The sequence below is a fragment of the Cervus elaphus genome, chromosome 15 (assembly GCF_910594005.1).
Source record: "Cervus elaphus chromosome 15, mCerEla1.1, whole genome shotgun sequence".
Taxonomy (NCBI): domain Eukaryota; kingdom Metazoa; phylum Chordata; class Mammalia; order Artiodactyla; family Cervidae; genus Cervus; species Cervus elaphus.
In genome coordinates, this window is record NC_057829.1 from 64,392,861 (window position 1) to 64,407,290 (window position 14,430).

General features: G+C 41.4%; 1 protein-coding gene across 2 annotated transcripts in view; it reads right to left on the reverse strand.

Annotated features, from left to right (window-relative positions):
* The window catches only part of PKD2L1 (polycystin 2 like 1, transient receptor potential cation channel), a 54,740-nt gene that overhangs the window by 25,858 nt on the left and 14,452 nt on the right, over positions 1-14,430 (reverse strand). For both annotated transcript variants that reach the window (XM_043926029.1, XM_043926030.1), the window contains 2 exons: positions 13,504-13,783; positions 12,993-13,106 (listed from right to left, as the gene is read on the reverse strand). In XM_043926029.1, the coding sequence (XP_043781964.1) occupies positions 12,993-13,106; positions 13,504-13,738 (349 nt within the window). In that variant the 5' untranslated portion in view covers positions 13,739-13,783. The remainder of the gene's footprint in view (positions 1-12,992; positions 13,107-13,503; positions 13,784-14,430) is intronic.

The window sequence follows — 14,430 nt, forward strand, 5'->3', positions numbered from 1 at the left end:
CAGGGCTGGTGCACTGGGATGACCCTGGGGGATAGGATGGGGAGGGAGGTGGAAGGGGAGTTCTGGATGGGGAACATATGTGCACCCATGGCTGATTCATGTTGATGTTTGGCAAAAACCACTACACTATTGTGAAATAATTAGCCTCCAACTAAAATAAATAAATTAATCTTTTTAAAAGTGCAAATATGCTCTTCCACTTACTACACTCTAATTAGCCTCCCAAATTTTATGTAATTATTTTATATTGTTAGGTTAATCATGTTTCCATTATGGGTTGCAATTGTAATGATCTTTTTTGTCTGGCTATTGATGGTGAAAACTGATAAACCTCTTCTATTATTGTGATTTCTGCTTAAAACACTAATTGTATCATGACTGGTCAGCAGAAAATAATAGAGTTCTGTATCACTGAAATTACCATTTAATAGAAAAACCTGTAATCACTTAAAAATCCAGAGGCATATCAGAATTATCTTGGAATTTTTTGAAAAATACAAATGCTCAGGTATTGCTTTTTTCCTCCAAAACTCCAGATATGTTGCTAATCAGCAGCCACTTTTTTTTTTTTTTTTTTTTAGCAGCCACTTTTAAAAACAACTAAAGTATATGATGATCTTTTATTTTTATCTAGTTTGTTTCTCTTTTTCTATTTCATATTCAGTACTCCCATTTCATTTAGTTTATGTTTTCCAATTCTCTGTTTTTTTTATGTTCTTTCTCAAGCCTTTATCAAGAGTAGCAGAATATATATACATATATAAAAATAGTATGTGTAATATAATAAATACATTTTAGAAAACTTATGGATTTTTGCCTAGATAAAAATTTTATGACATTTTTATTCCACTTGTTTGACTTGGTATGAATAGAATGAGAGATTTTGAATTTACATTCACTCAAAACTTTGATATAGTTCCACATATTTTGGCATCTAATATTACTGCTAAAAGTCTAGAAAGTTTATTATCTTACTGATTTTTAAAAAAATAAAAAAATTTGAGTGAGGCTTGAAACTTCTAATCCAATTCTGAGAATATAAAGAAATATTATGTTTAAAAAAATAGGAAATTAACATGTGATAGATTATTATTAACTAAAGTACAGATTTTGTTCAAATTTCACAAAATTTTATGCTAGTGTCCATTATTTGGTTTCATATCTTATTCAAGACTTCACATTGTATTTAACTGCATTGAGCAGCTTCAGCTGTATGCAACAAATTCTGTTGAATTCTCATTTTTATTCTATTACAAAATATTTTCTAATTTTCCTTGCTATGGCCTCTTAGATACATCCATCATTTAAAAGTGGACATTTAATTTCTAAATACATGAGATTTTTTAAGTATCTTTGGTATTAATTTCTGATTTTGATATTAATTTCTCACTTAAATGCTTTCTTCTCTGCAGTCACCCTCTGTGCTTCTTCAGTCTTCTAATTTTATTGAGGCTTTCAATGGCTAAGTCAAAGATCTCTCTTGGAAATGTTATATTGCACTTAAAAATACGTGGATTATTTTCAAATATCTTTTGATATTGATCTCTAGTATAATTCCACAATGATAAGAGAACAGACTCTGTACGATTTCAATACCTTTACAACGTGAAATATTTGCACCTGGTCTTAAGTCCCTGGATATGTTCTAGTGTTTCCTAGTTATTGTCTATGGGAAATTCAATACAATTTGTATCCTACTGTTGTGTGAAATTTGTATAAATCTTAATTATGTTGAATGCTTTTCAGATCTACTATATCCTTCTACTTCTCTGTATATTCATTCTATTAAGTTTTGAGAGTTTGATATTGAAACTCCAATTAAAAATCTTAATTTATCTACTTAAAAAATAATTGTAATATATAGCAGAATTATATGTAATTTTGTTCTGTATTTTCCAAGTCTCCTGTAAATGTGTTATCATATTTTCATAATTTAAAAAAATTAAAAAGAAACAGAAAAAAATAAACACAGGAAAAAAAGTTAAACAAACAAAAAAAAACCCAAGCCATCAGAAGTAGTTTACCAACTACAGGAAGTCTCACTATAATGTATTCATTGACCTAGGTGCCAATGTAAAATTTCATTCTGCTAATAAATGTTCATTTTTATCCTTATGTATAATGCAAATTGTCTAACAATTTCTTCTCTTGTTTACCTATACTAATAAAATTCAAAATCGAAGCCCAACTTTAATCTCTCTGAAGGAAGGTATTTTTGCATAATCATATTTTAACTCTGTCCTGGTCTTAATCTTCCAACTCTGTTTCCTCTGAAAACAGATTTTATCTGTATAGGATTTTCTAGTTTACATTGCTCTGTAAAATAAGGCAGGGAATAAATATGCTATTTAAAGTTTTTTTAAAAAAGGAAAGAAGATTCAAATACTGTGGGCAGAGGTAAGTGAGAAGAAAGCAAAGCCGACTAGCGTCTGGGGAGAGAGATGAGAGACAAGAAAGAAGACATTGGGAGAGGTGGGCCAAGTTACAGAAGTACCCAGGGACATTCTTGGTGTTTAGGTGGCAAAGACTCTGTGCTCCTAATCCTGAGGGCCCAGGTTCCATCCCTGGTCAGGGAACTAGATCCCACATGCCGCAACTAAGACCTGTCATACCCAAATAAATAAGTAAATACATAAATAAATATTTTTTAAAAAACAAAGAAGTACCCAGCAAGATTCCTGCCTTCACTGCAAGCTGTCAGTTTCTGGCAGATATTCTGAAGTGTGAGTTAGTTTCTACAAAGTGCATCAAGAGTTCCTACACTGACTTTATTGCCATCAGCCATCAACATCTTAGGAAAGCCTCCTATGCTTATCATCTTCAGAGCACATTTCATTTCTGTTTGCCTAGAACAAACCATCTGTTTGCCCATAAATCAACCAAAGTCTCTTTTCTAAAATTTCTACCTATATGTGCCTGGGCTTCCCTTGTGGCTCAAGGGTGAGAGAGTCAATTCTTAGGCAGGTTGATAAGAAGTCCGGGGTCCGAGGAGGAGACAGGGGTCTGGAATTTTCAAGGAGGAGGAAAGGACAAACTTTTTTTCCCTCTACATTCCTTAGTCACATAAAACGTTTTTTCTTTAAGCCTGAGGATTACACAACAAACAGCTCTGTTGAAACTCTCTACTAAGGATTATAGAACAACAATGTATTCTGGTTGAGAATAGTTTCTCCTTCTTAAAAACCATCAGACTAATCCTGTTATCTTAAAATGCAAATTGTGGTAGTGGGTCTGTGTGTGTGTATTTAGTCATTCAGTTGTGTCAGACTCTTTTTGACCCCATGGAACCTTGAGACATTCTTTTGATTTATTGTGATAACCAATTAAAAAAGTATAACTCCTTTGCTAACACTAGCTGGGGGGCACTCTCCATCCCCCTTCTGATGTCTATATATAGAAGCTTTCTCTGTCTCTTTTCATACTTTAATAAAACTGCTACACAAAAGCTCTTGAGTGATCAAGCCTGGTCCCTGGTCCTGAAGCTAAATCTTCTTCAGAGATCAGGAACCCGACATCGTTCACCGTAAGCTCTCAGTTGTAAAGAATCTGCCTGTAATGCAGGAGATATGGGTTCAATCTCTGGGTCTGGAAGATCCCCCTGGAGAAGGAAATGGCAACCCACTCCAGTATTCTTGCCTAGGAAACCCCATGGACAGAGGAGCCTCACCAGCTACAATCCATGGGGTTGCAAGAGTTGGACATGACTTAGAGACTAAACCACCACCACCAACTTATGTGCCTAGAAAATGGCTCAAATGATACACACCAAACTGTTAATAGTGGTTAATAACAGTGGCCTTATTGGGCTTTTTAAAACAAGGATTATGTATTAACATTTCAATAAAGATGTTCCCAGAAACTTTTGGGGGGGGGTTGGAATTTTTTGTAAGTAACGAGGAAAAACACTATTTTACATTTTCCTGTTATACTTGTCCTTTCAGACTCGGAGTACGGCAAAGCTCTTGTGTAACTATAGTCTGAGGCCTTAGCTGGCTCTGGCTACCTCCTCCAACCCCTGCCTCCTCCAGGCTAACAGCCAATGATGTTAAAACAAGCAAGCAAGCAAACAGCAATGACTTTAGGCCTCTTTGGCATTGACTCTGGGTCTCCTCAGATGCAAATGCTTGCCTGCCTCTGGGAGCTGCGAGTGCTGCCAGATTGCTCTGACCATTTTGTTCCCCACATCTTGCCACGGTCCAGAGCACCCCTTCACCATTGTATTCATCACACCTTGTCACTGTTGCTTTACATTTCTACCATTTTTCCTCCTTGAGGGCAGAGGACAAATCTCTGTATTTCAAACCCTTTAACAGTTGGCCTAGGGCCTGACATAGTGAAAAGTGAAAGTTAGTCACTCAGTCATCTCTGGCTCTTTGAGATCCCATGGACTGTAGCCTGCCCAGCTCCTCTGTCCATGGAATTCTCCAGGCAAGAATACTGGAGTGGGTTGCTATTTCCTTCTCCAGGGGATCTTCCCCACCCAGGTATTGAACCCTGGTCTCAATTCTTTACCAACTGAGCCACTAGGGAAGCCAGGACTTCATATATGTTTGAATGAAACAATGTGAATACCCAGGCTCTTGTTCTTCATTGGAACTCTTTCCTAATAAGCTCTCTTTGTCTCATTTGTCCTTTTCCTCAATGTTGTGAAATAATTTGGTTTGACTAGATCAGACTCATTCTCTAAGTCAGTGGTTCACAAACATTTTGTTCTCAGGAGCCCCTGAAAGGATCTCAGTATATCCAGGTGTCCTTAGAGCACAACTTTGAGAACCACTGCCCTTTGCCTATTTCTGTGACTAGCACCTCCACCCAGACCTGAGAATCTGCCTGAACGTAAAACCCTAGACTTTCTCCTGCTACGATCCCACAGTGTAAAGAGATCATTATCAATGTAATCCCTTACCTGTGTACCACATTACATAGTTCACAAAGAGCTTTCCCCTGCAATATCTCCATATAGCTTGTCAGACATGGTGTGATTTTTCCACATTATCCACAAGCAGTTTCCTATGAATTATGAGGTTCAGAGTTATTTGACTAGCTAAGGTCATTTAGCTGGCAAGAGGCAGAGTCAGCACTCAGACTCATGCCTTATGAATATGAACTACGTGTTTTTTCTCTGGCCACTTACACTGGCAGAGCCCCAGATTTCATCAGCTAGTGGTGCCTGCACTCTGTGCTTGACTGAAGCATGGTCACGTTGCTGTTGTTGTTTACTTGTTAAGTCATGTATGACTCTTTTGTGACCCCATGGACTATAGCCTGCCAGGATCCTCTTTCCATGGGATTTTCCAAGCACGAATATTAGAATAGGTTGCCATTTTCTTCTCCAGGGGATCTTCCTGATCCAAGGATCGAACCCGTGTCTCCTGCACTGGCAGGTGGATTCTTTACCACTGACCCACCTGGGAAGCCTGAAGCATAGTCATAGTTCTGAAAAACCCTTTCCCTGATCCTAAGATCTAGCACTTAAATGTACTAGTGTGTTTCTAGAGACCAGTGACAGCCCCAAATGGGAGAAAACTAAATGACAAGTTATCATTCAGCATTGGACAGTAGGATATGTCCAAACCCACTGGTCTTATAATAGTGATCCAGGCCCTGAAAATTCCGGGGCACCAGGGAATTCCGCAAATACGGATCAAAGCCTGCTATGCTGTGCTGTGCTTAGTCACTCAGTCGTGTCTGATTCTTTGTGACCCCATGGACTGCAGCCCGCCAGGCTCCTCGGTCCATGGGGGCTCTCCAGGCAAGAATACTGGAGTGGGTTGCCATGCCCTCCTCCAGGGGATTTTTCTAATCCAGGGATTGAACCCAGGTCTCCGGCATTGTAGGTGGATTCTTTACTCCCTGGGCCACTAGGGAAGCCCCAAAGCCTGCTGATAGGGCCTAAATCTCTATCATTTAGGTTTAATTGACTCAGATCATCTCACCCTAGTACTGGAAGGACATCTTAATTCTCTGGGTCTGGATGGGCCATGGTTAACTAAGTATGCTAGGAGAGGCATGAAATTATTATCCCATGGTCATCCTTTCTTTTTTTTTTTTTGACTGTGTCAAGTCTTAGTTGTGACCTGCAAACTCTTAGTTGTGGCATGTGAGATCTAGTTCCCTAGACAGAGATCAAATCCCAGGCCCCTTCATTGGGAGCATGGAGTCTTAGCCACTGGATCACTAGGGAAGCCCCCTCATGGCCATTCTTAGTCTTTGGCAACCTCATCTGGAGAGTTAGTCTTGCTGATCCTTGCTAAACATTATATTGGTACTTTCAAACAGATCTCAGGTTCTGGTGGGTTAAACTTTTCATTTACGTATTTTCCAAATTTATGGAAATGATGTGGAATGACAACTGATATTTATTGAAAGTCCACTATACGCCAAACACCATATTAAGTACCTTTTTTGTTTTCCACTAGTCTCACAAAGCAGACATTATCCTCATTTGAAATACAAGGAAATCAAAACCTCCAGGGATTTAAATATCTTGACCTACATCTTATCAAAGGCACATGTCTAATAACTGGTTGCACCATCATTTGAAGGAAGTCATCTTATTCTAGGTCCCATACTATCTCCATCACCACTGTGCCTTCACTAATGTTATGATTCTATATGACCAATTATCTTCTGCCATCATGACAGCCACATGGGGCATGGGGCTCACCGAAAGATATTTCCTTAACCTCTAATATCTTTCTGTTCCTTTCTTTGTTAACTCTAGGGATGCTCAGTCAAGAAAGCCATCTTCTATGAAGGTTTCTCAAAAAATTAAAAATAAAATTATCATATGATCCAGTAATTTTATTTCCAGGTATTTATTCAAAGGAAATGAAATCTGTACACCCCTATGTTTACCGCAATATATTTGCAATAACCAAGACATGGAAACACTGATGGATGAATGGATAAAGAGAAGGTGATGTGTGTATGTGTGTATGTAAAGAGAGAAATACTGTGTGACTTTACTTACTGGTAGAATCTTAAAAAACAAACAAAGAAACCAAACCAAACAAAACAAAACCCCCAAAAAGAAAACCATCTCAACCTCCTGAACTCATAGATACAGAGAACAGATTGGTGGGTACCAGATGCAGGAGGTGGGCAAAATGGGTGAAAGTGGTCAAAATGAAAAAATTTCCAGTGATAAGAAATAAGTCTTGGGCTACAGGGCTGGTGACTATATTTGAAAAGCTGCTAAGAAAGTAGATCTTAAAAGTTCTCATTACAAGAAAAAAACCTGTAATTATGTGTGCTGATAAACTAAACTTAACTAAACTTACTGCGGTAATCCTTTAACAATATATAAATATATCAGAACATCATGTTGTACATCTAAAACTAATACAATGGTACATTATCAATTGTATCTCAGTCTAAAAAAAGACATATTCTTCCTAATCTCCAAGCTTATTCCAGCCTCTCCTGTTAGCGTAAGATTCCATCAGTCTACAGACAGAACCTTAAAACCCACTAAAAGAAGCCGAGTGAACAGAGGCAGGCATTTCCTGACAACCAGTAGTGGATAAAGAACATCCAATTGACATTAATTGGAGTGTAGATATAAGTCGCCGAAGGCCAAGGGTCTTTGCCCTCCTCCACAGCTCCATGGTGACCAGACTCAGCCTTGTCTTGGCTCAGAGCTGCTTCTATTCCAGGGGAGTGAGGGACAGTCCCAGGTGCACCTTTGAGATAACAATACTGTCTCCTAAAACAAACAGCCATTGTTTCTACACAAAGACCTTCAATGTTTCCTCCATCAACAAAAGGCTACAGCCATCCTACCAAGAAGACAAAAGGCTGGAAGCCCTTTCAGAAATAGCATGATGGTGGGAGGGAAGGGGTGGGGGCAGGAAGATCATTCTTAAGCACTTTCCCCGCCCAGGAATAGGAGTGACTCTACTCATCAGGAACCAGACTGAATTACTGATCATTCCTGGACTATTCATAATGACAATCGTAACAGCTTTCTAAGCTGTGGAACGGAAATAATAGTATCTACTCCTTACAGGATTGCTGTCAGGATCAAATGAGATAACACGTGTGAAAGCTCTTTGTGAGATTTAAAGGACTGCACAACTGATATTGTTATTATGAAAAGATTGATAGTTCACCCATAATGCCTCTATCAAAAAGACAGATTTATTTTAACCAGATGAGACTCCAAATACCCTGGTGTCTAGATCCACCCAGTTCCTGAACCAAAGCATAACAGAGAAGAAATGTAGTTAGTATGGCTAAGCACCATGGTTTACTAGTGCCCATTTCAGCTTAAATTGCTGTGCAGGTGATGCCTGACCTAGCTGACTATTCTATCCAGCCCCAGGAACCCACATCCTGGAAGTGAGCCCCTTGGAGGTTGGTCCCTACCTAGGGTCTAATGTGCCAAACGTCACCCCCAATCTTCTTCCTTGCTCTTCTTAAAATGTATTTCTTATGCAATTATACAAAAATAAACACACATAATATATTAAAACATGAGAAAACTGTCTATCCTCACTAGTGACCAAAGACAAATAAATTAAGGCAAACTGTACTATGTTATGCCTATTTAATAATAAAAATTATAAATAAGAATATCCAATGTTAACAAACTTGTGACAAAATTGGTGTGATCTTACAATGCTAGCAATATAATAAATTTATATGGTTGCTTACAGAGGGAAAATAACAACACATAGCAAGTACTAAGAAGACATTCCTGCCTTTGGCATAGTAACCTCTCTCCCTGGAAATTCCAAGGAGGTCATTCAACAAAAGTGGTGAAAAAAAGCAGCAAGTATAGATATATTTACCTGTTCTAGGCAAATACTGAAATAACAAGAGAAATGTTTTAGTTAACTGTGGTGTGACTGTAGTCATTAAAATAAAAATATAAAAAACACTTAGAAACATGAGGAACTATGATATAATTCCAAGTGAAAGTACACAATATGATGATGAGGCAACATAACTTCATCAATCATATGCTATGGTCTATGGCTTCCCTGGTGACTCAGCTGGTAAAGAATCTGTCTGCAATGCAGGTAGATTGACCTTGGTTTGATCCCTGGGTTGGGAAGATCCCCTGGAGAAGGGAAAGGCTACCCATTCCAGTATTCTAGTCTGGAGAATTCCATTCTAAACCCATAGAATATACAGCACCAAGAGTGGACCATAATGTGAAGTATGGACTTTGGATGATGACGACGTGGCAACATAACTTCATCAATCATAACAGGTACCACCCTGGATCTGTGTGTGTGGAGGTGAGGGGCCCTTCCACTATCTCCATAGTTTTGCCTTTTCCAGATTCAGATGCCAGCTCTTCTCCTTACTAGTTCAAGTATTTGGAAATCCCCTTAACACAAAGATAAATACTATCAATGATTGTGTGAGCTTCTTTATACATTATCTCCATAAGTATTATTATCTTTGTTCTAGTCTAGTGTTTCTTAACATTTTTTGCATTGTACCCTAACCCAGGAGCCTCTTTAGACATTTTTTTCCTAATCACCCTACACCCTAATTAAATTTTAGTATCACATACACTTTCTACATTAGCTCAAGTACCAGGGTCCTTTGGAGATCCAAAAGCTATAGAAATAGCTAAGCAGGGTTGTTTTGTCCTGAAGGCAACTATTTTCACCCCTTTGAGGGCTACATCATCCCCACTGAGAATATTTAGTTTAGTTGCAGATGGCCAGCGCTCAGGGAGACTGTGTGAAGAAGCGAAGATGCTAGAAAGGTAAGGTCAGGACCCTGGAGAGCACCAAAGAAGCCCTACTGAGACCTTGTCCAAGACTCAGTGTTACCTGAAGATTAACCTGAAGCAAGGAAGGGGCTATGAGAGGAGGGGGCCTAGGAAACTAGTCTTAGTGGTATTTTATTGCATGTTGTAGGAATCATCAGAATATGAAGGCCTCCAAATTCTCTCTCAAAAGAAAGCTCTTGAAGGGGCTGGCAGTCTGTACTTATAACTCTTCACAGGGTCCTCAGGATAACATCCCAATTACATATTATACCTTATAAAGCCCTTCACAACACCCTCTGCTTAAATGGCTGGCCTTGTCTTCCTTTACCACTTTGTTCTTCAAATTCCCTGCTCCAGCCACACTGATGCACTCTCACTAAACTGTGCCCTCTTTCATTTCTGGGGCTTGGCACATATTATTCCCTTTTCCCAGAAACGTCCTCATCTTCACCTTTCAGGAAGCGGAATTCTCCTCCTCATTCAGGTTTTAGTTCAGACATTACTTCCTCTACCTGTCCTCATACATCCCTCAGATCTGGAGTAACAGCATCACAGAACTCTGAACTGGCTGGATTGACTATGGAGTATTTTGTCCATTAGGGGTATCATATAGATCAGACCTGGAGACAGGCAATCAGGATGGTGAGCATTATGGAATATATATGATAGGCATGGAGGTAATGACTCCATGGATCTTACTTTATGTTTCTCACGTAATAATCCCATTGGATTGGGTAGGTATAGAAGAGAAAACTAAAACTCAAAGTTAAGCTACTTACTCAAGGTCCCTCACCTGGTAAATGGTAGAACATGGTGTTTGAACCCAAACCTGTGTAAATTCAGAGCCCATGCCTTCAATCTCTGCATAATACCACTTCTGGAAACCATTTTATAATGACTGGATTAGTGGGAAATTAGCAGGTATCTAATCCAGAGAACAGATCACCACATCCATTCACACAGCTGAAGAATTGTCACTTTGGAGAGTAACAGGGAAGTAGATGGCTCAATAGAAGGAAGTTCTTAAAAGGAGAAGGTTGAGCCCCTGAAAGGCCCAAGGATCAGTCATCTCTGCGTATCTCAGTCCAAGGTCTGGTACAGAAGGGGGAGCTCTGTGAATGGAAGGAAATAGTGCTGCCCCATGAAACAGTGAAACTCTCATGGATGCTCCACAGGTTGTAGTCACCTGACAAGGCACCACAGGGAGGATCAAGGAGAAAGGATTTCTATCTCTTTGAACTAGATGACCTGTAAAGCTCCTGGACACTCAAAGATTCTGTGATTATTGGATTGAGTCTATGACTCAGACTTTGGCAAGTTACAGACCACCTAATATTCGGCAGTGCATTGGGATCTCAAAAAGTGGAGAATGTGAGCAGATGGACTAGTGGGCTCTGAGAACTGCAGCTTCCCACCCTGAAGCCAGAATGGTTCACTCTGACTCTGGGGATCCAGAAACCTCCTGATCTTGCTCTGGAAATAGAGACATTCCTGTCATTTATAAAGAAAGGCTCTGCCTACCTGTTACAGCTGCTGTCATAGGATCTGAAAATGGAGAGAAACACTCCTTCCTGGCAGATGGTTGAGACAAAAGACAGTATGTCAACAAATGAATTTCTGACAGTCATTTGCTGAGAGGAATAAAATGGGTCTCACAAAACATACCCTGGGTTGACTGTTGTTCCCCACATGCTCTGTCTCCTTTCACTCCATGCTGATGGCCTATGGTAAACATAGAACTGCCCCCCTCTCCCCACAGAATGAGTTCCAACCAAGTACAGCCAAAACAAGTGCTCAGCGTTCCTAGAGGGCTAATATAAATGTGGATGGCTCACAAACATGATGAAATTTTTAACCTAAATTATATTATCAGAACTTCAGATTCTACTTGCAGAATATTTGTGCAACCTAGAAAGAACAGAGACTTCTGTGAGGTATGTGCTGTGCTGTGCTTAGTCGCTCAGTCATGTCCGACTCTTTGCCACCCTGTGGACTGTAGCCCGCCAGGCTTCTCTGCCCATGGGGATTCTCCAGGCAAGAATACTAGACTGAGTTGCCATACCCTCCTCCAGGGGATCTTCCCAACCCAGGCATCAAATCCAGGTCTCCTGCATTGCAGGGAGATTTTTTTTACCGTCTGAGCCACCAGGGAAGCCCAAGAATACCGAAGTGGGTAACCTAACCCTTCTCCAGGGGATCTTCCCGACCCTCAGGAGTCGAACTGGGGTCTCCTGCATTGCAGGCTGATTCTTTAAGCTGAGCTACCAGGGAAGGCCTCTGTGAGGTATAATATCACCTAGTAATGGAGGCACCTTAGCTGTATGATCTAAGCTGCAGCTTCAGTCAACACACGTACCCACACAACTCCATCAAACTAACCAAAATTCACTTGTGCAAGAACTTAAAGCAGCAGTTAACTAAATACAAAGCACACTTACCTATAGGTCTTATAGCATCTGCTCGATCCATCTTTATCACTACCTCCAGTTATTTGTTCTTCTATGACTCACTGATCTACTTGCAAAATATTTATGTTAAATATGTAAATATAAATATTACAGTTATCAGAGAAGCTTTTCACTTGCTTCTCTCAAGGGACAAACCAAACCTTCCCAGCTTATATCTATAGATAGAGCTTCAGATAAGCTTCCCTCCATACCCTTGGCATGGGAGAATCTTAGCTACACTGATTACCACACCATTTGCATCTTTAACCTTTTATTAGGGATATGAGTTCTAAGGCCTGCTTGAATCTTTTTCTTTCTGCCTCCAAAGAAAAGTGGATCAAACATAGTCTATGTTAACTATGTGAAACCCACCAAACTATTTTTTTCTGAACAGAAAAGAGTGTCATCCACTCTTTACAGAAGGTTAAAAACTTCCACCTGCTAACAGAGAACAGTGGTTGCTAAGTCAGTATCAAGAACTTGAACTTAAAATGTGGATTCCCCTAAAAACGAAACAAACAAAAAAAAGTGGATTCCCCCTTGTAACTCTTGACAAAGCAACCTGTATGAAGTTTTCCCAGTCTGCCTTTTTCTCCTGAACTCAGTGACATGTACTTTTTAATTAAAAGGCCTGAAGCTGGAAAGGTATAAAATAGAATGTTATTATTGATATAAAGATCCTAGGACACGGTCTGATCACACAGGTGGAGGAGGCCATCCCCACAGACGCTGCCCACAGAGGTGTGTACACAGTTGCTGTACACACAGATGCTGATCACACACAGATGTACACAGAGACAAACGTTACTCACAGAGACAGATGTCCACCAGGAACACGATGTATACCAAAAGTTCCCGCAGGGTGGTCTTGACATACAGCTCCCGGTTCTCAGCTGTGTTTTCAGTCAAGGTCGTTCCCCAAAGTCCTAAAGGGGGGGACATTGGAAAGATGTCCAGAATTCCCACAGCAGGGTTCCTTCCAGTTACCCCACCAACCAGTCCCTGGAATTTATGCTCATTTCCACCCCAGCCCCTTTTCCCATCACCTTATCCCAGATGGGGCAGGCTAGGGTATCATCATATCCATGTCTTCCCTCAAACTAGCTCCCATATATGCTTCTGGGTCCCCAAGAGATGACTGTGCCAGGCTTTCCCTCTGAGAGACTACCACACTAGCCTCTGTACCCTGGGGCATTCAGATCTGACACAGACAGTTCACAAACCCCAAAGATACATCTTCATACTGTATCCCCTTCCCAAAGCCTCAACTGGCCCCTTCTCCTGACCCCAGTATCTCAGGAGGTGCCTCCCCCCACCAGGCACCTCTGATGCCACGACAGATGCGAAGGCAGCAGCTGGACACCAGGGTCCTGTGTGCTTTCTCCTGGGGTCCATCTTCAGGCTGCTTCGGTTGGGATTGAGGCGGCACTGCACTGGAGATGGTGCAGATCCTGAGGGTCCCTTGAGGGGAGGGGGTGCCGCTGTAGGTGGGGTTGTCCCAGGCTCCACTCCCCAGCGTTTGTAGCTCCTGCTCCTCGGGGCTTCCCACAGCATTCATGGGGAATGAGGCAGGGGACCTGGCACCTCAGGTACCCACTGTCACCTGGAAAACAGAGAACAAAGACACAGGTTAGCCTAGCCAGCAGAGGGCAAAGGGAAGGGAATGTGAGAGCAGCTGGTCTCCTGCAGCCTCTGCCTCCAGCCTTTTGTACGGGGAGTCTGTGCCGGCTGCGGGGAGGGAGCAGAGGAGACGGAGGGTGGGGAGTGACCGTCAGTGCTGCCAGGGGCTCTCTCTCCCCTCAGCAAGTGCAGGGGACAAGAAGAAAGAGGGTGGGAGGGAAGAGGGAGGCAGGGGGTTGATGGGGGAATAGGAAGGTGTGGAGACTGGGTTTGGAAGGAAGGTGGGGCAAGAGAGGCGAACACTGTGGGGAGAGCAGGGCTGCTTGCAGATGGGGCCTGGGAGGAATGCACCCCCACCAGATAGGAGAGGTGATGAAAGAGCAATGGGTGGGGCTGGGAGGAAAGGGAGGCCTTGGAACTTCACTGCAGGTCTGAACTCATTGTCACTAAAAGCTCCAGAAAGGGCCGCCATGGATCGGGGTGGGGACCCAGGCCAGGCACAGGGACTGAAAAGTGCTGCCTCCCTCCAGGCTCAGTCAATGGTGTCTGAGGCTCTGTTATGGTCTCACCTTGAGCTGACCCCTGGTGGGGTGAAGAAGGGGGGCTCTTCTCCCTCATTCCAGCCTCACA